The following is a 22963-nucleotide window of genomic DNA, read 5'->3' on the forward strand; positions in this document are numbered from 1 at the left end:
ACAGTGATTTCCAGCTGCCAACTCATTTTCCACCGTCATCTTCCACTTTCTGGGAGCCAGTTTTTATTGTAAAGCAAAAAAATGGTCTTTTTCAGATCAATAAGAGTGTCTTGGAGAAGTTTTTGAAGTGAAGTTAATCATAGCCTGCAGAAATCCAAGTTAGTTGGTTTGATGCCCTTTCACTTGCCTTCAATCAGAAATAATATTCCCTCTTTTCTCGGGGTATGGACAGACATGAGCCAAGCTTCAAATTCTTTTTCTTTTGCTGTTTTTTTCATGGGGAAAAATATTGGGATGGTGCATCTCCCTTCCACATCTACATCTCCTCCCCACAATGAGTGTTTGGAGCTGTGTTGGCCACAGAGGCTTTTGCTCCACTTGGTCAGGTTGATCCCATCCCTTCCCAGCAGGCACAGAATCCTGGAATGGCTTGAGTGGAAGGGACCTTAAATCCCATCCAGTGTCACCCCTGCCATGGGCAGGGACACCTTCCACTGTCCCAGGCTGCTCCAAGCCCCAAAGTCCAACATTGGGCACTGCCAGGGATGCAGGGGCAGCCACAGCTGCTCTGGGCACCCTGTGCCAGGGCCTGCCCACCCTGCCAGGGAACAATTCCTAATTCCCAATATTCCCATCCAGCCCTGCCCTCTGGCAGTGGAAGCCATTCCCTGTGTCCTGTCCTTCCATCCCTTGTCCCCAGTCCCTCTCCAGCTCTCCTGGAGCCCCTTTAGGCCGTGGGAGGGGCTCTGAGCTCTCCCTGGAGCCTTCTCCTCCCCAGCTCTCCCAGCCTGGCTCCAGAGGGGCTCCAGCCCTGGGAACAACTCCATGGTTCCTCCGGACTCATTCCAACATTCCCCAATCTACAAAGAAATGTAAAAACCAAATCCCAGTTGTTGGCCTGCAGCCCTAAACCCTCCCTCAGCGGATGGAGGAGACCTCCCATGGCCTTGGCCACTGCTCCAGAGCCCTGGACTCCTCCTGGAGCAGCTCCTTGGCTTTGTCCCTGGCCTCTGCTCCTTTATCTTGCTGTGACAGCTGCAGGCCAGAAAAAGGGAGCTAAAATAAAACAAGGCACTGGGACTTGCTAAAAAATTCCCAGACTCTCAGCTGGAGCCTGATGGCTTGACAGAAATTCCCACAGGGATAGTTAAATCCTGCCCAGTTTTCTCTTCCAAGCTTATTGCTTTGGAAAAGAGACACCAGTGGCTGATGGGTGGATGGAGCTGGAGAGAGTTTAATTTTAATGCCTGGCTTAGGATGGATGTAATAATTAATCCATGCTAAGCCTTGGATAGTGGCTCAGCAGTGAAACAGGGAATAAATGACAACAAAATACAGGATTTTAGAGTCAGCGTGTGCTGCCTGGCACCTGCAGAAGCTGGAGCACATCACTTCCCATGTCCTGTGGTAAAACTTGGCTCGGGCAGCTCAGCAAGGCAGGAAAATGCTGGCTGCAGCTCCTGGGAGCACACCTGCAGTGTCTGCAGGCAGCGTGAGCAGGATCAGGGAGAGCTCCTCAGGGAGTGTCTGCCATGCCTGTCACGTCACAGTGTCTGGAGTCACACAGAATCCTGGAATGGTGTGGATTGAAAGGACATTAAAGCCCATCCAGTGCCACCCCGGCCATGGCAGGGACACCTTCCACTGTCCCAGGCTGCTCCAGCCTGGCCTTGGGCACTGCCAGGGATCCAGGGGCAGCCATAGCTGTGCCAGGGCCTGCCCACCCTGCCAGGGAACAATTCCTAATTCCCAATATCCCATCCAGCCCTGCCCCTGGCAGTGGAAGCCATTCCCTGTGCCTGTCCCTCCATCCCTTGTCCCCAGCCCCTCTCCAGCTCTCCTGTACCTTTACACCCTGGAATTCTGCTCTAAGGTCTCCCTGGAGCCTTCTCTTCTCTAGGCTGAAGTGAGCAGAGATAATTTTTTACATTTCTGAGCCCATCACTCCTCTCAGAAATACTGAGAGAACTTCTGCTCTTCCAGCCCATCCTCCATTGATTTCTATTCTCTTCTCTTCTGTTTTCTTCCAGCCCATCCTGCATTGATAAATCTTTTAGGACCAAATTCCTTTTTCCTTTCTTCCCTGTCAGCTCCACCCACCCCTACTTGACCCCACTCCTGAGCTCCTTTGGTGCATTTATTTTATCTTGTTTCCTCAAGTCCTACCAAGCAGAAATCAAAGTGATTTCCAACCATGCTGTGTGCAGGAATCTGTGGGATAATAATGGATGGAAATGGCTCATTCCCTTCTGCTTGGGAAATGCTACTTGACACAGCAAGGCCCATGCTGCCTTTGGATGTGCATTTCCCACCCTTTTCCCTTTAAAACTCACAATGTGGCACCAATTTAATGCAGGTTCCCCACTAGAGGCTGGCTCAGAGCTTTGAACCTTGTAGAAGTCACTCTGTCCTAATCTCTAAGCACTCTTTGCTTGGGATCATTGGAAGTCATGGAAAAAGGGCAGAAATCTCATTGAAGTTCCCTCTGTTTTTCCAGGGGTGTTCCTGGCTCGTCCATCCCACACTCCCTGCCCTTCCATGAGTCAGTGCAGGTGTTCAGCACCGTGTGCTGCCCATTAACCTCTCAAACCCACTGGTTCTGCCATCCCTTAAAGAGCTGGGACACGGTGGAGGCCACAACTTTAATTTAATAGGGAATTTACACCAGGATATCACTGAATCCAAAAGGATGTGCCTGACATTAGCTTTGGGAATTTCCATGTGCAAATGCTGTGGTTGAAAAGATGGAAAGTTTTGATTTCTGCTCCAGCTGGAGTTGTCCCCATCCTGAACTGGAGAGAGAGCAGAGCCACACTTCATCCTACAATGCCCCAAACTGGACACTTCAGTTGTGCCCCAATGGTGGCGATTTGTGTTCTTCCTGTCCTTTCAGGGAATGCTGGGAACCATGTGGAACAAAACTAATGGAAGCTTTAGGCCATAAATGATAGATCCACAGCAAATTTTTGGAATTTTATTCTCCTGTGACTATGCTTGTGCAGCCAACTCCATGTTTAGAATTAAAAACATTCCCAAAAATCCAAAGCTGTGTGTTTGTGCGGGAGTCGTAGGAAAAAATCACCGCTCGTGTTCTTGGATGGTTGGTTGGGGGTGCCAAGAGAAGAATGCAGGATTCAGGAATTCCATGGTTCCTAAAGGAGCTTTTCCTGAGAGATCCAGGAGACAAAAAGAAATTCCCCTCTGAGGTTTTAGGTGTTAATTAAAAGTTCCCTGAATCCTGTGGGGTTTTGGCTTTCCCACAGGTGAATGTCACCAGGGAGGACTCTCCCAGTGAAGATCCCGTCTTCCTCCGCACTCTGGGCAAGGGGGACTGGTTTGGAGAAAAAGCCCTCCAAGGGTAAGTGCTCCTTAAGAATTAAATATTGAATTTGGATATTTTCTCCGGGATTTTTGCAGTTTTCAAGTGGTTCTGGCTGCTTGGGAAGAGATTGGGAGCGGAGTTATTCTTTTGGAGTCACTGGATTTGTGCTAGAAGGACGCCCCACCTCAGTGGGGAATGGGTTTGTTCTGCACTTGAGCAGCCAAATGTAGACAGTCCCTTGCTTGTGGACATCAAAAATTAGTTTATCTTTGTGTTTCCTTCCCCAAACATCCATTGGAAGCTGAAAGAGTTTGATTTTTGCAACTCTGGAGTGTTATTCCTGTATGGAAAAAGATAATTGTGGTCATCCTGATGGAGTGGATGGCTGAAAAAAAAGGCAGTTTGGGGATTTTAAATCGCCATGCTGTATTTGGGGTTTTGGAGGTGGAAATTGGATATGAGTGAGCACTTTTATATAAACATTTTCCTTTGGTAAAGAAGAGAAACGTCAAATTCATATTCAGGCTATAAAAATAGGCTTCATTAAGGCAGGAATTTGGGACACTCATTCATCTTCATGGATAAACATCTTTTCCTAGGGGTTTATCTGGGTGCCAGAGCTCTTGGGCTTTTTTTTGGGATGCTGTGGTAAGATGGTCAATCCCTCCTCTACCACCCTTCTTCCCAGTAAAAGGTGGCAGAATATTTGAAGGCAGAATTTCCTGGCACTTCTTGCCAGCCAGAGATGTATCAAGCACAAGTTTATGAATCTCTTCTTTAATTACAAAATATTGTGGTTATTGAACAAATATCCTGATTTTGATGCCATCCCTGCACAGCTCTGATGACACAGAGCATCCCCATGGGTGGGAATTCCTTGGCATTTCACATAGAGTAGTTTGAGATCGGTTAATTTACAGTACTTGGCTGCATAAATTTGAATATTCAATATAGAAATAGAAACTTAATTATTGAGAGGACGTTCTCAGCATGCAGGGAAAGCATAGTCCTGCCATCCCAAGGCCAGGTTGGATGGTGCTTGGAGCAGCCTGGGACAGTGGAAAGTGTCCCTGTCATGGTAGGGGTGGCACTGGATGAGCCCTTCTAACCCAAACCATTCTGGGATCTTTTGTTTTTGTTGCTAGAGAATTCCTCCAGAACCATCCCTCCAGTTTTCTGATAATCACAGAAGTCTTACAGGGAGATTTAAATGGAATAATGTGAAAATATTGCAATGTAAACATTTGGTATCTCAAATAAATTGCTAATTAATGAGTTTCTTTGAGGATTGTGTGAGACATCCCTGTTTGGCCACTTGTGAAACCTTTAGGATGATTCCACTGCTGTAAAATACAGCTGTGGCTGAGATCTTGACATAAAACTGGATTTTTACTCTATTTTCTTTCCTTTTTTATATTTGATTAATTTTTTTAAAACTTTACCAGGGCCTTAGCAACGCTTGAAATCCCAGAGTGGTTTGGGTTGGAATGGACCTTACAGACTAATGGACACTTTATTAAAACCTGATATATTTTGTGTGCATAGAATAAACCAAGAGCTACAAATCATTTCTTCATTAAGGTAGAAACTACTGCAGAAATGCAGCCTAGCAGGAGCTGGGATAACAAATCCCTCCCAGCAATATGTCCCTGACAGAGCCATCAGGGACTGATGTGCATTATCCCATTTTCCATGCTCACAGCAGATGGCACCCATTAGTTCCCAGTATCCCATTGCACACTGGCAGAGCAAGGCATGAAATGATGATCCACATCCTCTCCCAGGCCCCTCGTACCTTCCTGGCTAATTGGAGGCAGCAGATGGATCATTTGCAGTCTAGCATGACATAATTTAGGGTGCTCCACAGTCAGGTGTTGTTTTCTTCATTGCAGTAAAAACATTTATTATATAACAACATTTATAGAAACATAATATAAAGATTTATTATAAAGCAATAATTATTTAATAATTCTTAGTGTTGTGGTGTTTGTGAGGTCCCCAGGATGAGGTGAGAGATGAGAATCTGACTCCAAGTTTTTAGAAGGCTGATTTATTATATTATGATATTATAAGAAAATGCTGTACTAAAACTATACTAAAGAAAGAGAAGTATACATCAGAAGGCTAAACAAGAATGAATAATAAAAACTCGTGACTGACTCAGAGAGTCCGACACAGCTACCTGTGATTGGCCAATAATTAAAAACAATTCACATGTTTGGATAAACAATCTCCAGGCCCCATTCCAGAGCAGCAACACATGGAGCAGCTGAGGCTTCTCATCTCCTCAGGAGAAAAATCCTGGCAAAGGGATTTTTCAGAAAATATCACGGTGCGATAATAAAGTTCCTTCAAATCCTCTCGGGTGCTGAACTCAGTAATAACTCAATGGGAATAACTCAGAGTGGCTCAGGTACTGAAACTGGCTGATGAATTAGGGGGTGCTGCCTTGCTGGCCTCACACAGCTGGATCTTGCTCCAGAACATCTGGAGCACAGCACAGCCCCTTCCAGAGGGATGTTTTGGGAGCAGCCATCCATCCCATTGGATGGAAAATATGGTTTAAGCATGTGGCAGGACTATTGAGGCAGAAAATGATGGGGAAGAAAAGAGGACAGAGAGCAGATCTTTAGGAAAATGAGGGTTCTGAGCACGCTGGGATAGTGGAAGATCCCTGCTCAAGGCAGGGGGTGGAAGGGTGAGGAATTTAAGGTCCCTTCCAACTCAAACCAGTCTGGGATTCCATAAAAGCCTCTTTCCTGCTGCATATTCCATCATATATTGCATTTACACAGGGCTAGGGAGTTTGGGTGGTGTGGGTTTCATCTGGTTTTGGGGTTCAGGAGAAGTTCTGGACCTGGAGCAGTGGACAAGGGCAGGGGGCTGATGTTTGGAGAGCTGGTGAGGGAGCAGGAGAGGGAGGGGTTTGATAGAAATATTCACAGTTTGGTCCATAAGGCTTTGACCAAACTGGCCAAGTGTTGAGGTCCAGCTGGGATTTTAAGGTGGGTGCTTTGCTTTTTAAAAAAGGGGGCCCTAAACACTCATGGGCAGTGGCAAAACAGGAAGAATATGGGTGAGTAGCTCAAGCTGAAGCTGAGACAGGGCCTCCATAAAATGTGTGTGTTCATTGGATATATTTATGTATAAATATAAATATGAGGGTGTATCCTACTGAGAAAAGTAATGGGAATATGGATGATTTAAACTTACAGGAACAGCACAAAGTTATAACAAGCATATTTCATGTTTTAGCATGAGAACACCAGCTGGTTTTAAGACTGTTCTATTGCACATCTAGGAGGAGATTTTTAATGCTGGTTTCTTCTGAAAACTGCTGAGTTTGTTCATTTGCCCTGTGGGCTGTCCTGGAAAATAAGGAAGATATTTGCTTTGTGGGGAAGGACTTGGGGAACACCAAGCTGTGCCTGGGCCAGCAGAGTACACATTTTTTTGATTGATTCTTTACAAAATGTGTTTGTAGTGTGTAGGGAGAAGAACAAATTGTGGTCTTTGGGTTGTGCAGAAGGTGTTGTGCCCTGGTCACCCCAACAGTGATAACTGAGCTGTTGGGACTGATTTATATCTGGTTTTTTGTTACATTCTTGATGATCTGAAAATGAGAATGGTGGTAGCTGTTCCTCATGGGACAACACATCTGCTTCCAAGAAAATTTGTGCTATTTCCCATTTACATCTCCGTGTCTGGTGGTTATTTTCCCTAAGTTACAGAAATCAGCTCTCCTCTACCTGCCCCAAATCCCTGGGGCATGATTTGTGCCCTGATAATTTCCTGGAACAGTAAAACAATATCCAGGGATATGGGTAGGATGTCAACAGGACAATTTCTGTGCTGACCATTGCAGAACCTGATACCTCATATTTCCCACCTGGAATAGTGGGAGTTGCTCTGATGGATGTTGACATCAGTGACCAGAAAAGCATGGAAATACCCATGGGAAATATCAAATCAGGAGTAATCCAATCAGGATTGCAGCTGATGATGTCAGAGTTCTGTTTATTCAGAAGTTAATGTTGGAGCTGAATTTAATGCCAAAAGCTTTTTAAAAGGCTGAAGACGAGACATCAATAGAAGTAGGACTTTGTTCCTTCTCTTATAGAGGGTTTTTTCTTGAGTCATAATCCAAAATAAATTGTTTTTTATTAAATCTCTATTAACCCTGCAAGTGGTGCTGGGATCACCCCACTCCTGCTCCTCTGCTCCCTGCTCTAAATTCCCACTTTCCATGGATTAATCTGACCTTTCCATTGCTCCTTTTCCCAGGGAATAACTGAAAAACTCACGGTTTCTTTAAAAACTTCATAACCCAAACCTAGAAGCCTTTGGGATGCCCCACCTTGATGCCCTGCTCTCTCCTTCCTTGTCCTCTCCAGCTTTTTTCAGGTTTCTTGGCTATCCTAGAAAGGAGCCCTTTCCCCCCTTGTTTTCCCTCCCTTGTTTTCCTCCCTTGTTTTCCTCCCTTGTTTTCCTCCCTTGTTTTCCTCCCTTGTTTTCCTCCCTTGTTTTCCTCCCTTGTTTTCCTCCCTTGTTTTCCTCCCTTGTTTTCCTCCCTTGTTTTCCTCCCTTGTTTTCCTCCCTTGTTTTCCTCCCTTGTTTTCCTCCCTTGTTTTCCTCCCTTGTTTTCCTCCCTTGTTTTCCTCCCTTGTTTTCCTCCCTTGTTTCCCCCCCTTTTTCCCCCTTTCCCTTTTTCCCGTTCCCCTTTTCCCTTGTTTTCCCTTTCCCCTTTTCTCTTTCTCCTCTTCTCTTTTCCCTTTTCCTTTCCCTTTCCTCTCTGTAGCTTTTATGGGCTGAATCCTTTTCCAATGTCCTTGAACTGAGATTCCCAGGAATAATGAGAGTTATATTCCATTTTCTTGGGACACCTTCCTTGCCATCCCCTGCTCCCACTAAAACCTTCCCATCTGCTGCCCTATGAACTCCATTGCCCTGAATTTTCCAGTGAAAATAGGGTGGAATGGAGAATTAGAAATGTTTGTCACTCTGGGACACAGAGGAAGGCACACAAGTGTAAATGTGGCAGGAATTTCATCTCAGGGTGACATTTCCAGAGGTATATATATATATATATAAATATGAATAAAAGATATATTTATCCTATAGGATGAAATTAGGAAAATATCATTGTAATTCCTTTTTCTTCAGGGAGAACCACAGGTCCTTCTGTTAAAATCTATGTGTTTTTGGGAAAAGGCATCCAACCACCAAAAAGTGTTGGGAAAAGGCTTGAGAAGCAGCAAAATTCAGGTGTAGGAAGGCAGATGGAATTTGTGATGAGAAAGGCCTGGAAAAATGGGCTGGGATGTAGAATGAGGGAAAATTCCCTCCTGGAGTGATTCCTCTTGGCATGAAGCCTTTCCTTGGCCGCAATGCTGAGACATTCCCTGTTTCCAGTTTGGAAGAGTAGAAAAGGGAATAAAAAGCATCCATGGGGTAGGAATGCAGTCCAGGATAATGCAGGATAATGCAGTTTTCCAGCCAGGAGCTCCATGGAGATGGAGATGTAAATATATAGAGGCCGCTATAAAATGGAAGCAGTGCTTCAAGTGTTGATGTGCAGGAGAATGAATAAAAACAACAGCAAAAGAATAATAAACCCAACTCTGGCAAGTTTAGAAGCATTTTTGCCACTCCTGTTGCTAAATAATGCAGGATGTTCTTCCCCTGTTTCCCAGCCCCTGTGCTCTGTGTGTATCTCATGCACTGTGGATCTGACACATGGTCTCCAACGACCAACAGGAATTTTTGTCATCCATTATCTCAGATGCCTTTTACACTTCTTGCAAGCACTGGGTGATCTCAGAAGATCTTTCAGCCTTTATTTCCCTTTCCCTGCCAGGGAGGTGGGAGCCCTGATGGATTTAGATCCATCCCTGATGGATTTAGGTCCATCACTCTGAGGCACAGGAAGCTTTTCCAGGTTTTGGGCAAGCTGTTGGCAATTCCCTGAAACAAAACCCTCCCAAGAGGCTTTGGAGGGTGAGAGCTCCAAAGATGGACAGCTGCAAGTGGAGAAGCAAAGTGACACAAGGATGGTGTCACCATCTGGTCCCCTCAGGGCTGGAGCAACTCTTGTGGCAGCTGGGCCTTGGAGCTGATTGATTTCCTGAGGACACCCCATGGCAAAAATTTCAATTTAATGGTGGAAAACGTGGCCTGGTCACAACACCCTCAACTCCAGAACAGATGGAGGAGGTTTATGACTGCAAAATGGTGGAATTTCCATCAGGCCCTTTGTGGTTTAATTCCAGTGTTACAAGTGTGATGGGTTTGCTTCCCTGTCTCCATCCAAGTCAGGCCCTTCTCCCAGGTACCAAGCAACAGGAGAAGAGGAAATGGCCAGGGGAGGTTCAGGCTGAGCATCAGGAAAAATTTTTTCACCAAAAGGGTTGTAAGGCATTGGAACAGAGTGCCTAGGGAAGTGGTAGGATCCCCAAAAAGCAGAATCCTGGCCTGAAATGTCCAAGGCTTAGAGCACCCTGGGATGTGTCAGAAGGTTGGAAAAAGATGAGCTTTAATCCCTGTACAAGCCATTCCAGAATTCGGGGCTGATTTCCATGATTCTGGGCCTAATTTGCCAATGTATGAAGGAATGAGCTGGAAAGGACATTTCCCAGAGGGCAGAGCAAGGTGTGGTGGCTCTCACAGCATCCTGCTTGGGAGCACTGCACTGGCACTCCTGAGGAGCAGTTTATTTCTGCTTTTCCAGCAGAAATGAATTGATATTATTGTCTCTTCCTATCTAAAATCACAGCACAGAATGGATTCTCCCAAAGCTCCATAAACATGGCATTTCCAGCACCCAGAATTAATTGCTGACCAACATCCTGAACCAGAGCTGCAGCTTTAATCATTCCTGATCCTTGCTGGGTTGAATATCCTCAGGCAGTTTTTAAATCTTCCTTCTCCTCCTGCACACTTTAAAGTGTGGCACTAATTGCCACAGTAGGTTTGGGGCTTTTAATGGTGCTTTATTGTTTTTTTCCCTTTTTGGATGAGCCATCTGCTGCTTGAGGCCATTCCTCTGAGTTCTCAGATGTGCAGTTGACTTGTTGATTTTTAGAATCTGTTGCCTGAGATTATACATGTGGCAACAAGCCAGGTGAAGCCAATTTTCCTCAACTATCTTTACATTTTCTGGCACATTCAGTGACTTGTGAAGATCTCTGGAAGGTGTCCCTGCCCATGGCTAGGCAGCTGGAAGTACATGATCTGTAAAATCCCTTCCATCTCAAACCATTCTGGGATATTCTGAACTCAGCCCAACTTTTTTGTTAACAAGAACCACAATTTTTATAGAAAAGAAAATGCTGTGTCTTAAAACTGTTGTAATATATTTCTACATAAATATCATGTGCATAAAATATTATATTTATATCAAGGTTTGGAGCTGGAACTCAGCACCCTGCAGTGCAATTCTGTGTTCTGACAAACAGCTCAGTTTATAATCTCAGGGTTTTTCCTAATTTTTGTGCAGAGAGCTGGTACCACCTTAGGCTGGTCAAATAGATCCTCATGGAAACACTTCTGGTTCTGAAGGGATGGGGATGGCCAGGAATGAAAGGCTGGTGGACAGAAATTCACCTTGTTTGTTCATTTATTTTCTAAGAAAAAAAAGAAACCAAATATCAGAATCATGGAGTAGTTTAAGTGAGAAGGAACCTTAAAGATTTAAATGAAATTTTAAATTGTTTTAAATTGCTCTAGGTTAAACAATCCCAATTCTCTCAGCCTTTTAATGTCTGTGTTTAAAATATTCTTATCAACCCAAAATCTCCCTCAGGGAAAAAGAGCCATTAGAAGAGAAGGTTCCTTCCAATCCCAAACATTTCTAAGAGTCTAAAAAATCCAAAAGGGCATAAAAAACATTAATTTGTGTGGGGAAGTTACATTCAGACCCAACTTGATGACTCAAATGTAGTTAGTAAATAATCAAGAGGTTTGGAGTCTTGTTGGTTTAGAAAATCACAGGTTACGAATTGTTCTTGCTTTTCTTCAACTGAGTCATAGCCCAGAAACTCAAAATGTTCTTGGTTTTTTGTTTTTTCATTTGTTTGTTTTTTTCTTTTGAAGATGTTATGTAAAGACCAGAGACAGTATTCTTCCTGCTGAGTTAAAAAAAATCAAAAATCAAAAAAAAAAATTTAATATTGGGCAAACAGAGTGTGCCAGATGGAAGAAGGAAGGCAGAATTCCAGGGGTTTGGGGCAAAGCAGCACTACAGAAGGTTTGTAGTTAACCTTATATTTCCTTTAGCTGCAGTGAACATCTCCAAAAATGTTTCCAATATCTTTTTTCCTCTATATTCCTTCAGAGCCTGAAAAAAAAAAATTTGCTGCACTAAGGAATGCATAGGAAATAATATTTATTATTGCTATTTATTAGCTAAGAAAGCTGCTGGAGCACCATTCACATCAAAAGAATATGGTTTTAATTTATAAAAAATTTTAAATAGCACAATTTGGAGGATTTGTTTTCCTGTCTGAAGTGGGATGAGTTGGAATGGGTGCTGATGGAAGGGATTTCAGGGGTCAGATCTGGTTCTTGCTTCCTGGAAAGAGCAAAACCCTGGGATTGCACTTTGGTTTTCCCATCTGGAGGGTGTGAAACAGCCTGGCAGGGCTAAAAGCTCCAAACTCTTCCCTTTTCCCTCTTTTCATGATTTTTTGCAGTTGATTCCTGTTTTGTGCAAAAGAAAAAAAGGAAACAATGGTGGAGGGAAAAATTCCTATCTGATTTTTGTCCTTGCTGTCAATAATAACCATCAACTGTTAGATCCAAATGTTTTATCCTAGAATTTCAAAATGAGGATGTTTGTGTCAAAATGATGGTTTAGGACAAATGATTCTAGTTGGGGAAAAAATGCATGCTCTGAAATAAATGTATTTTTAATGAGAGGAGACAAAAACCCCTGTATGAGAGTTCCAGTGAGGAAATCTCACATTTTCCCTGGGAAAATGCTTCCATCAAAATACTCCCCCCAGCTCTGTTCAAGTTTGTAAGCATTAAGTGGAACTGAAGAATGCAGCAGTGAATTTGAATTCTCTTAACTTCCTTTAAAAAACAACCACCCAAACAAGTGAAGATGCCTATGGGGGATGCAGGAGTAGGAATTAATTCATGGGATGTAGACAGGATAATCCATGTCAGCAAACCCTCAGAGCAGGTTACAACAAGATGGAATTGAAGAGGGGAAAAGAACAAAAAAATGAGATATCAGCTTGAATGTATAGCTAAATTTACTACAGCACCTTGTGATGTGGCTCCTGTTCAAATCCTTTTTTATACCTAGGATGGATTTGGGTTTGTGTGTCAGGCTTTGGAGCTCCATTTAAAATTCCTGTAATTTATCAATTTTAGAAAATTGAGGGAGTTTTCTGCTCAGTAACCCAGAATTGGGATGCAGGGCCCACTCATTATGAGGCACTATTGTAATTAAATGTTCAGGCCTGTGCTTTTTAAATAATCAAATGTTCTCTATTACAGCCATATTAAAATAATTCCACCTCTAAAATACAGAATAATATCAGCTCATGCTTTGCATTTTGCTTGCTGTAATTTAAACACAAAGGGACCAAAAGAAACAGCCTCAGGTTGCACCAGGGGAGATTTACGTTGGATATCAAGGAAAATTTCTCCACCAAAATGTTGTCAAGCACTGGGACAGGCATCCATGGAAGTGGTGGGATCAGCATTCGTGGAGGGATTTAAAAGCTGCATGCCTTGGATGTACAGACATTTTCAGAGGTTTAGCTGTGTTTATATTCAATAAAAAAAGGGAAAAGTTCATTTAAAAGTACTAAAGCTGTGGGCAGCCTTCATCCCAATTTAATCTTGAGTTTGTTCAGGCTGAAAAAGTGGTTTAGGGTTATGTGGCAGAACTTCTCTAACGAAGCAATTTCGCTCTGGCTGCTGAAGGGGCTGGCAGAGGTTTAAATTCATCAAAATTTTTTATATTTAATTTCTTTTCCCCCCTCAGCCCCTGGGTTTGTAAAATCCAGTTCTTGATTCCTGAAGTCTAAGGCTGTAAATTACACATCCTTAAGGCACCTGCTAAATTTCATTATGTCCACAGTCAGGCTGTAATTAAATGGAAGGTTGGCAGTTGTGGAATTGAGAAGAAATGGGAAGGTTTTAGAGTTTTATATAGAACATGATCTTTTAAAGTTGAAAATTACTATTACAGGAGGTTACTCAGCATTTATCCTAGGTGCTGGTTTATTTTCTCATCCAGTAGTATAATTTTGGATTTAAATATTTGAGAACTTCACCCCCAAAAAATTGTGTTAAAATAGGACTTTTGCACCATTTTGGGCAACTCTCCAAACATCACCTATTGCACAGCTCCAAGTTTTCCTGAAGTTTTCCATCATGTCCAAGCTAAATCTCTCAAATGACAACTTGGAGCTGCTTTAAAAAAATTCCTGGGGAATAAATCCCAAGAGAAATAATTTAAGCTAAGGAATCTGGTATTTAACAGAGATTATTGCCACTGTTTGCTTGGAAAAGCTCTTGAGCCTGGTCTTTATTGTCAGGAAAATGGGAATATCTCCAATCTCCATGGATTTGGGATTTGGGGGTGTCCACAAGAACACAGAATTTATAGGCATGGAGATTATATTATATTATATTATATTATATTATATTATATTATATTATATTATATTATATTATATTATATTATATTATATTATATTATATTATATTATATTATATTATATTATATTATATTATATTATATTATATTATATTATATTATATTATATTTCTAATTTTTTAAATCTTTCATCATGTGTCCTCTCTGGACAGGCTCTTAGAGACTTGGAGAAATAATAAGTAAATAATAATTTGGAGGTTTAGGAGAGATCCCTCTACCTAGGAAACTCTTTGGAATGCTGGAAAAGTCAGAGCCTTTTGCACTGTTGGTTTATTGTCCTGCTGCTGAAAAAAAAAAGAAAAGAGGAAAAATGCAGATTTTTAACTTGCCCCCAAGTATGTCCTTGAGCAATATCAGATATTTTTTGGATTAAGCTCCCTAAGCAGGACATCTCCAAGGAATGCAGGCTCATTTAGGAAATGTTTTATCATTTGGAATCTCTTGATGAAAGGCCTGTAATGAAGTATTGGAGTTAACCTTGTAGCCTTATTTCTCCTTTTATGGCTACAGAAGGTACTTTTCCCATGTGGAGATTCCAGATTAAGGATGGGGAGAGAGGGGAAGGGAAGGATTTTAATTGTCAGGAGCTTTGAAGTCATAATGGGACAGTAACCCTGTGACCCTGCTGGAGCCCAGGAGAAGCACTGGATCACTTCTCAATTTGGCGAATCCACATTTTCCACCCAGGCCCAAGCTGTTGGTGGTATCCAGGGCTTGGAGAGGGATGAGGCAGCCATGGGAAAAGGGACTTGGATTTCTTTGAATCCCAGAACAGCTTGGGTTGGAAGGGGCATTAAGAATCTGCTCATCCCACCCCTGCCATGGCAGGGACACCTTCCACCATCCCAGGCTGCTCCAAGCCCCATCTGGGAATCTGAACCAGGGCCTGCCCACCCTCCTTGGGAAGGAGTTGAAAAGGTGGGGATCAGTTTATCAATTGTCTTGGAGGTCTTCTTATTCCCTCTTTGTGTTTGTCTCTTATTTAATTATTTTGAAGCGCAGCTGCCGAGTCATTCATGAGCAAAATGTGTCAAGGACCATTTCATGTGGCTCTGGCTGCTGAATTCTGTGGTTGCTGCTCTTCTTTTTTAAGGAAAATAGTGCAAATCAATGGTTTCTTCTTTATCTGTGCCAGTTTCCTGGGTTTTTGGCATTTCCTGGGTTTTTGGCTTTGCCTGGCTTTGAATGATCTGATCAAGGCTGGCAGATAAGTTTTCTATGCAGGGTAGGTCTGCAAGGCACCTGTTTCTAGAAGCTCTTCTGATTTGTTCAAGGTTTAATTGATTTGTCCTTGAATGGGATAATTAACATTTAATATGTCTTAAAGATGCTCTTTTCGCCCACTGGCTGATTAAAACAGCAATGGATGGGGTGTGGTTGGGTTTTATTTCACTTTAATGAAAAAGTGGCCATTTCATGCCCCTGGGTTGTTTCACTTGGGGAATATAATTAATTACAGCCTAGTGAGGCTCTGGTTCATTACAATAATTCTGAATAAATTGCACAAGTAATTGGGTTGAATCATTAGTGGGTTTGGCAGGCAAGGAGGCTCTGCCATCCCAGTGTCAGCGTTGTGTCACTCAGATTTGGGTTTGTCTGTCACAGAGTAAACTTAAGCCACAGTTTATCTATAAATACCAGTTTTAATTCCTATAGAATATTCCTCTAGCTGTGTTTGCTCTTCCCTGCCTTTCTGAGCTGCTGGAAACACTGATTAAACAGTGATATCAGTAGCATTGAGGGTTTCCTGGGAGCAGTGGGAATGGAAAAACCCCTGGAAATGGTTTTACCATCAGCAGAGAGGGATTTCTGAGCATTGTTCCCACCTCAGCAGTGGGAAACACCAGTGGAACACAGTGGATCCCTGCAGGGACTAAAACTGTGCATGTGGCACTTGGGGTCAGGGTTTAGGGGAGGACTGGGCACTGTTGGGTGGCTGGTTGGAATCAATCCTCCTTTTACAACAATTCTGTGATTCCTTGCTTGTCCTGATGCCAGCAGATCCAGCCATGGTGGGATGGGTGCAAGTTACAGGGGTTAAAAACAGATTCCATGCAGGATTTGGAAGGAAAGGGTTAGGGATGAGATGTTCATCTCTTTCAGCCTTGGAGGTCAGCCACAATAAGGATTTCAGCTGGACATGGGAATGCCTGCAGTGTAGATCCTCACTGTGTTGTGGCAGCCCTTGGGTTTAATTGGAATTCCCTTCCCAGGCAGGTGGATTGCCCAAGGGGTGGCACAAATGGAGGTTCTGTGCCCAGAGAAAAGGCAGAGCAGGGGCTGTGACAGATGGCGGCCCACAGACACTGGAGAAGGCTCCAGGAGAGATCAGAGCCCCTTCCAGGGCCTAAAGGGGCTCCAGGAGAGCTGGAGAGGGACTGGGGACAAGGGATGGAGGGACAGGACACAAGGAATGGCTCCCAGTGCCAGAGGGCAGGGATGGATGGGATATTGGGAATTAGGAATTGTTCCCACAGGGTGCCCAGAGCAGCTGTGGCTGCCCCTGGATCCCTGGCAGTGCCCAAGGCCAGGCTGGACTTTGGGGCTTGGAGCAGCCTGGGACAGCGGAAGGTGTCCTTGACATGGCAGGGGTGGGATGGGATGATCCTTAATGGCCCTCCCAGCCCAAACCATTCCATGATTCTCTGTCTTCCCAGTATCCCACCCCAGCACTGCCAATAATCCATCCCTCTGTTTGCCTGAAGGACGCAGAATTAACAGTGGAATTAACAGGACGTGGAATTTTTGTTTGGCTGAAATGGGATTTGTGAAATGGACCCTCCTGGCTGCAGGCAGGTGTTTCAGGAAAGGCTGTTTGGCACTGGGAAGTGTGGACACCTGGGTGGAAACTGAGCTGAGGGTGCCACTTTGCACAGGTGTGCAGGCAAACATCCCAAATCCATCTGGCACCTTCCCTTGGCACTACAGCTTCTGGAAGTTCCAGTCCAACTTTGGCTCCAGCAAAGAGAGAGCCACGGGGAATTGTGTTCCCTGGGGTTTGAAAAACCTGTGAGTTGTGGATCTGGAAAGTGCTATTTGTCAGGAAATAAATAGTTATTGCTTTTTTTATATATCGTATATCTAGGGAATATCAAACCCAAATATCAATCCTTAAACTGTTTGGGCTGGAAGGGACCTTAAATCCCATCCATTCCCACCCCTGCCATGGGCAGGAACACCTTCCCCTATCCCAGGCTGCTCCAAACCAACCTCTCCTTGGACATTTAAACAGTGGAATCCTTCCTTCAAACACACATTTGGAATGTGAATACTCCCAGAAGACACAAACTTTTATCTAAAACTTCACTTTGTCCTGAATGCACCCAAATTCCCCTTTTTTAGAAAACTAATTGAGGAGGAATTTGATTCCCATGGACACACTGACATCCCAAGGACACCCAGTGCTACTTTCTGCCAAGCCTGAAAGGCCCATGGGAATATTAATATCAGAACATTTATTAAGAAAATGTAATTCTTAATTTCCAGGTGACTTTCCCAGACTATTCCAGTGCTGTCTTACAAAATCCAGGGCTATAATTCAGCCTCGTGTCTGGGCTTTTTTCCCATAGATATTTTATTTAAGCTTTGAGGTTTATTTCTTCTTTTGACAGACATTTTATTTTATAAAAACTCTTTTATTCCATAATGAAATTTCCATAAATTCTTGCCTGTTTTAACACTGGAGGTTGTTTAGTGCAGACCCTCCTGTGGAGGTGGAGCACTTTTCCTCCTGATTTTTAGTGCTGTGAGTCCTTCCTGTGCTGAATGGCCTCAGATTCAAACACCATGTTGGAATTCATCCCAATTTGTTCTTAAATACCTGCTCACCTCATAAAAATGATAAAAGGATGACCACATTTCCTGAAGGGTCATCATGGCTTGAAATGATGAGTGTAATAATTTCTGAAGTTTTGATTGTGCCTTCCCAGTGCTGAGTGCTGAATCTTCCACCCTCATATTTGGGTGTTCAGCAGCACCTGCCATATAAAACCCCTATAAAATCACCTTAAAGGTGTTCTCAGAGCACTGAAGTCCTGGGAGATGAGCCTGGGAATTGAGACCCATCCATTTTCTCCCAGGAATCTGCTGGATAACAACCCTAAATTGCTCTCCTAACATTGCTGTTACACTCCCAGTGCCAGGTCACCTCCATCAGGGCCAGGAATTCATTTCTTTCCATGCCAGTTGGATTTAGTTTGGTTTTGGCACATAAAACCTTGATTATTTAATTATTTTTACTAAATCAAAAATAGGCAGGTGGTTGTTGCATCTCCCCCTGCTGAAACTATAGGTCAAGATGCAGGTGAAGTAGTAGAAATTATTTATTTATTATTATTATTTCTAAAATTTTATTTCATTTTTTTAATAGAAATAGAAGGTAATCAAAGCTTTAAAAACACATTTTTAAGTCTCCAGGTAGGCAAATCTCTCTTTTTAAAGGATGGGATATCACCAAATTTGGGTACCACTCCTCAGAATACCCAATAGAACTGATTCTTATCTCCCACCTGAAAGTCATGGTGTAATCAGAAAATACCCAATAAAATAGAAGGGAAGATAGAGATGCTGGGCTTTGAGCTCTTATTGCTAAATTTAAGCTAATAATTGATTTTTCCCATTTTTTTCCCTATCTGACATGTCTTGTCCTAAATGCTTTAAATCAACCTCATTAAGAGCATTGTAACAAGGTCAAGTGCACAGTGCTGGCAGGTGGGAAAATGCATTAAAGAACTCAAATAGCAGCAAATTAGGAACCTCTGGATAGTCCTGTGGCATAATCTAAAACCCACCAGGGAAGACCTCATTTTTTATTTCTGAAAAGCTTCATTAACAGCATTCTGAGCTGATCTCAGCACTCACCACCTGAGGTCCCACAGGATGGGAGGTTTCACTCTCCCAGGCAGGTTCTGCAGGGCAGCCACCAAGAACCAGGCACTGACCCACCTGCTCTGGGTGGTGCTTCGACGTTCTCCAGTTTCTTGAGCTAAGAAATGAGGTTTTATCCTCATTTTTTTAGGGAAGGAAATGGTGAACATCAGGAAAGAACTGGATGTGGCTGTGTCCATGGGGTCACACAATGGTTTGGGTTTGAAGGGACCTCTGCCATGGGCAGGGAAACCTTCCACTGTCCCAGGCTGCTCCAAGCCTTGTCAAAGACTGAGCTTGATGACTTTGGAGTTCTTCTCCAAATTTAATAAACTCTGTGATCCATGTCTGCATCAATCACCTGGATCTGCCTGATTTCCATGGGGGAAATCCACCCCACACAGACCAAAACTTGGCTTTCCAACCTTTCATCTTCCTGAGAGCCCAACATCCATTTGCCATTGGCTTTGATGTAAAAGTACATCGCTGGGATTAATAAACACAGCATGCTCTACTAAACTTTTATAGATTTTAACGTGAAACTAATAAAAGGTGCCATTAGAAAAAGCTGCACTTGAAAAGCCATTTCATAAAAAATCTTGTAAAAATTCCTTAAGGCATTAAAATCTCACTTCCTAAAAGGGAATGAAATACAACAGGAGGGATTTGACTCCAAGGTACCCCAGTTTGAGGACATGTAGCAAAAACCCCATGTGATTTAAGCTTCATGGGTATTGGGAAAACAAAATATTTCTTAGAGAACAGCAGTTCAGCTTGTTGCGCTTCAAAAATACATTTTTTTACTCAATATAAGCCAAATGTACAACTCCTCAAATAGAAAATGTACCAGCTCCCTGTAATACTTTGTTTTATGCCTTGTGAGCATCTTGTTAGCTCCTAAAATATATTTTTACTCCCAGTGGCTCCAGCTGAAAGGTTTAAGCCCTGCCAAGGGTTGTACAACAAGATTTACAAAGCAAGAGGAGCCGTTTGTGATAATTGACTGGAATATTTATGAAGCTGAGGCCTCAGGTCTTTCAAAGCTCTGTTGGTCAAGGAAATTCTGCTCTGTCTTTATGGCACTGAGGGTTCTGAAAGTAAAAAACTCCCGGGAGATGCTGCTGGGATTCTGCCAGCCTGGAGCAAAGGAGGCTCAGGGGGCCCTTGTGGCTCTGCACAACTCCCTGCCAGGAGGGGACAGCCAGGGATGTCATGGTCTGCTCCCAAGGAACAGGGACAGGACAAAGGGAAACAGCCTCAAATTGTCCCAGAAGAGGTTTAGGCTGGATATTGGGAAAAATTCCTCTACAGAGAGGGGTGTCAAACATTGGATTGACCGCCCAGGGCAGAGGTGGAGTCCCTATCCAAAGGGTTGGGAGCAGTGGGAACTGTGGGAGAAGGAATTGGAGCAGGACTTCAAGCAGTTTGGGGATGTAGGAAGGCAAAAAAAAAAGCAAAATAATTGGGAATTACCTCAAACATTTTTACATTGAGAGCAAATTATGGCAGCCTATGGTAAAACCACGAGACAGAGGCTGAAGTATAAACTGATCTCTTCCTAAATTGAGTTGTTGACACCTTGTCAGAAGCAAAATTGTTGTAACTTCCCAATGCGGTGAAGTTGGCTGTAAATTCCAAGGAGGAAAACGGATCCGTGCACTTCATCCCTTAAATAACATCCTCATGTTTCCACTGGTGTGGTGGCATGTCACCCTGATTTTTTAAAGATTTTCCAACCCTTCTGATGTTCACGTTCTTGTAACCAACTTTCTCACACACTTTATGTAAATAAATTATTGTTTTGCATTCTTTTATAGAGGAAATTTGATAGGCTTTTGGTTTGTCCAGTGTCATTGGAGAGGTGGCACTGTCCCCCTCCAATCCACTGTCACTTTTGGAAAACTATAAATGTTAGAGTCAGAAATTTAAAAACTCTCTTTTACCTTGCGTGTCCGCGCTGTGTGATTTCGTGTCCTATAGCCCTGGGAACATTTAGGAACGTGGAATTTTGTTGCCACCTAATTCCAGTGCTGAGCTAGGGAGCTGAAAAGGGCACAGAAGGTCTCCTGCTGGCATTTCTGGCCCTTTTCCACAGCCAAGGATGTCCTGAGGGCTCCCAAATGCTCCCGTCTTGGGTTTCCCCCACAACAGCTGTGCCCCCTGTGCAGGTGCCTGGCCCTGGGCTGGGGGAGCTGGCACGTGCCAGGGGGTGGCACAGAGCTGCAGGGGATCAGCAGTGTCCCGGGGGAATGAGGGAGCAGCCGGGGCCATGGAGCGCTTGGGGAGTGAGGGAGGCTCCACGGATGAGGAACGCGGATTTTCGGGGAGCAGCTCCGAGGAGGAGGAAGGGGATGAAGGCCAGGCAGTGTCCGAGTCAGTGCTCTCATCCCTTGGGCTGCGGGGGATGGTGGGGCACTGCCAGGAATTAATTAATTAATTCATTAATTAATTGTCAATATGTTCTGTTTTACACATCACAATTCTAATATCCCCTTAGTGCTGTGCTGTTAAAATAATTACTTGTATTTAATGCACTTATAGTAATTAAACTACCTGGGGTTTTTACCATTTTTTAACCATTTTTACTATTTTTTTTACCTTTTTTTTTACCATTTAATGCAGTATTTTCACTTGTCATTGCACTAGTAGTAGTTACTTTTGCCTTTAGAGCTGTGCATTTACTGGGAGTAACCTCTGCATTTAATATTTTGCACTGGGTACTAATTAGTTTTTTCATGTATTTACTAGTAATTAGTTTTTCATTTAATGCTGTGCACTGGGAGTAATTACCTTTGGTTTTAATGCTCTGCATTTGTAGTAGTTATTGTTTCAGTTAATACCATGATTATTTGTTGCATTTAATGCCTTGCACTTGTAGTAACTTCTGTATTTAATGTCTTGCACTTTTAGTGGTTACTTTTCCCTTCAATTCCGTGCATTTACCAGTAGTAACTTCTGTGTTTAATGCTTTGCACTTGTAGTAATTATTACACTTAGTGCTGTGCCCTTATAGTAATTACTCTTGCATTTGGTGCAGCTCATGTGTAGTAATTACTTCTTGCAATTAATGCCATGCACCTGTAGTAATTCCTTCTGCATTTAAAGCTGTGCACTTCCTAGTGGTTAATTTTCCACTGAATGCTGTGCACTGGTAGGAATTACTCCTGGACTTGTAGTAATTACTTGTTGCACTTAATAGCACGCACCTGCAATAGCAACTTCTGCACTGAGTTCTGTGCACTTGTAGTAATTATTTTTGTGTTTAATGCCACCTACTTGGAGTAGTTGCTCTCTCATTAAGTGCTGGGCACTTGCTGGTGGTTGCTCTTGCCTTTAATCCCCTCTTAGTAATTTCTTTCCCAATTAATGCCTTGCGCTTCCAAGGTTTCATTGGCCTTTAATGCCATGGATTTCTGTACCTGCCTATGCTGCAGCTGCTGGCCAAAGTCACCTTCTAGAAAGGGATGGATTAATAGAAAATAACAGAAATTACAACAGTCCCTTGTGCATCTGAATACCTCATTTTCAATTTTATCAAAAATGTTGGAGCTGAGGCCCCCAATTTTATTGTATTTTCCTGGTCTGTAATCATCTAAGTATAAGACAGTAAGCAAATAATTTCTGTGATCCATAAATTTACAGGGATAAATGTCTTTTTGTGGCATCTGGGATAATGGGAATAATGTGTTGAGTTTTAATGGGAATTAGTGGACAACAACAAGTTTGAATTCTCGTTTTAATGGATCAATATATTGTCAAAAGCTGGCTACAACAACTTAATGAGGAATTCAATTTTATCCTTCCTTATCCTCTCTGTATTTACCCAAGTTTTAGGAGTTAATAGGGATAATTATCCACTGCTATTCCACTACTTCTTTCTCATTGCTTTAAATTAGCACAATGTGATTTATCATTGGGGTTAATTAGCAGAAATACACACTTAATTCCAGTCCAAATAGACTCAGAGTCAGCATTACAGCACAGGCTGGAGTATTAATGTATTTTTGCTTGCTCTGCTCTAAAAGTATGAACATGAAGAAATTAAAGTTAATTAATGATGACCTCAAAGGGGCAGTGCATGGGCATCACCCTTTTTTAAC

The 22963-nt window shown here is 42.9% G+C and overlaps 1 protein-coding gene across 4 annotated transcripts in view; it reads left to right on the forward strand.

Moving 5' to 3' along the window:
- Positions 1–22963, forward strand: part of PRKG1 (protein kinase cGMP-dependent 1) — a 368158-nt gene that overhangs the window by 281088 nt on the left and 64107 nt on the right. For all 4 annotated transcript variants that reach the window (XM_074544544.1, XM_074544546.1, XM_074544545.1 and 1 more), the window contains exon 7: positions 3264–3358. In XM_074544544.1, coding sequence (XP_074400645.1) covers positions 3264–3358 — 95 coding nt within the window. The remainder of the gene's footprint in view (positions 1–3263; positions 3359–22963) is intronic.

Source organism: Zonotrichia albicollis, chromosome 7, assembly GCF_047830755.1.
Source record: "Zonotrichia albicollis isolate bZonAlb1 chromosome 7, bZonAlb1.hap1, whole genome shotgun sequence".
Classification (NCBI taxonomy): domain Eukaryota; kingdom Metazoa; phylum Chordata; class Aves; order Passeriformes; family Passerellidae; genus Zonotrichia; species Zonotrichia albicollis.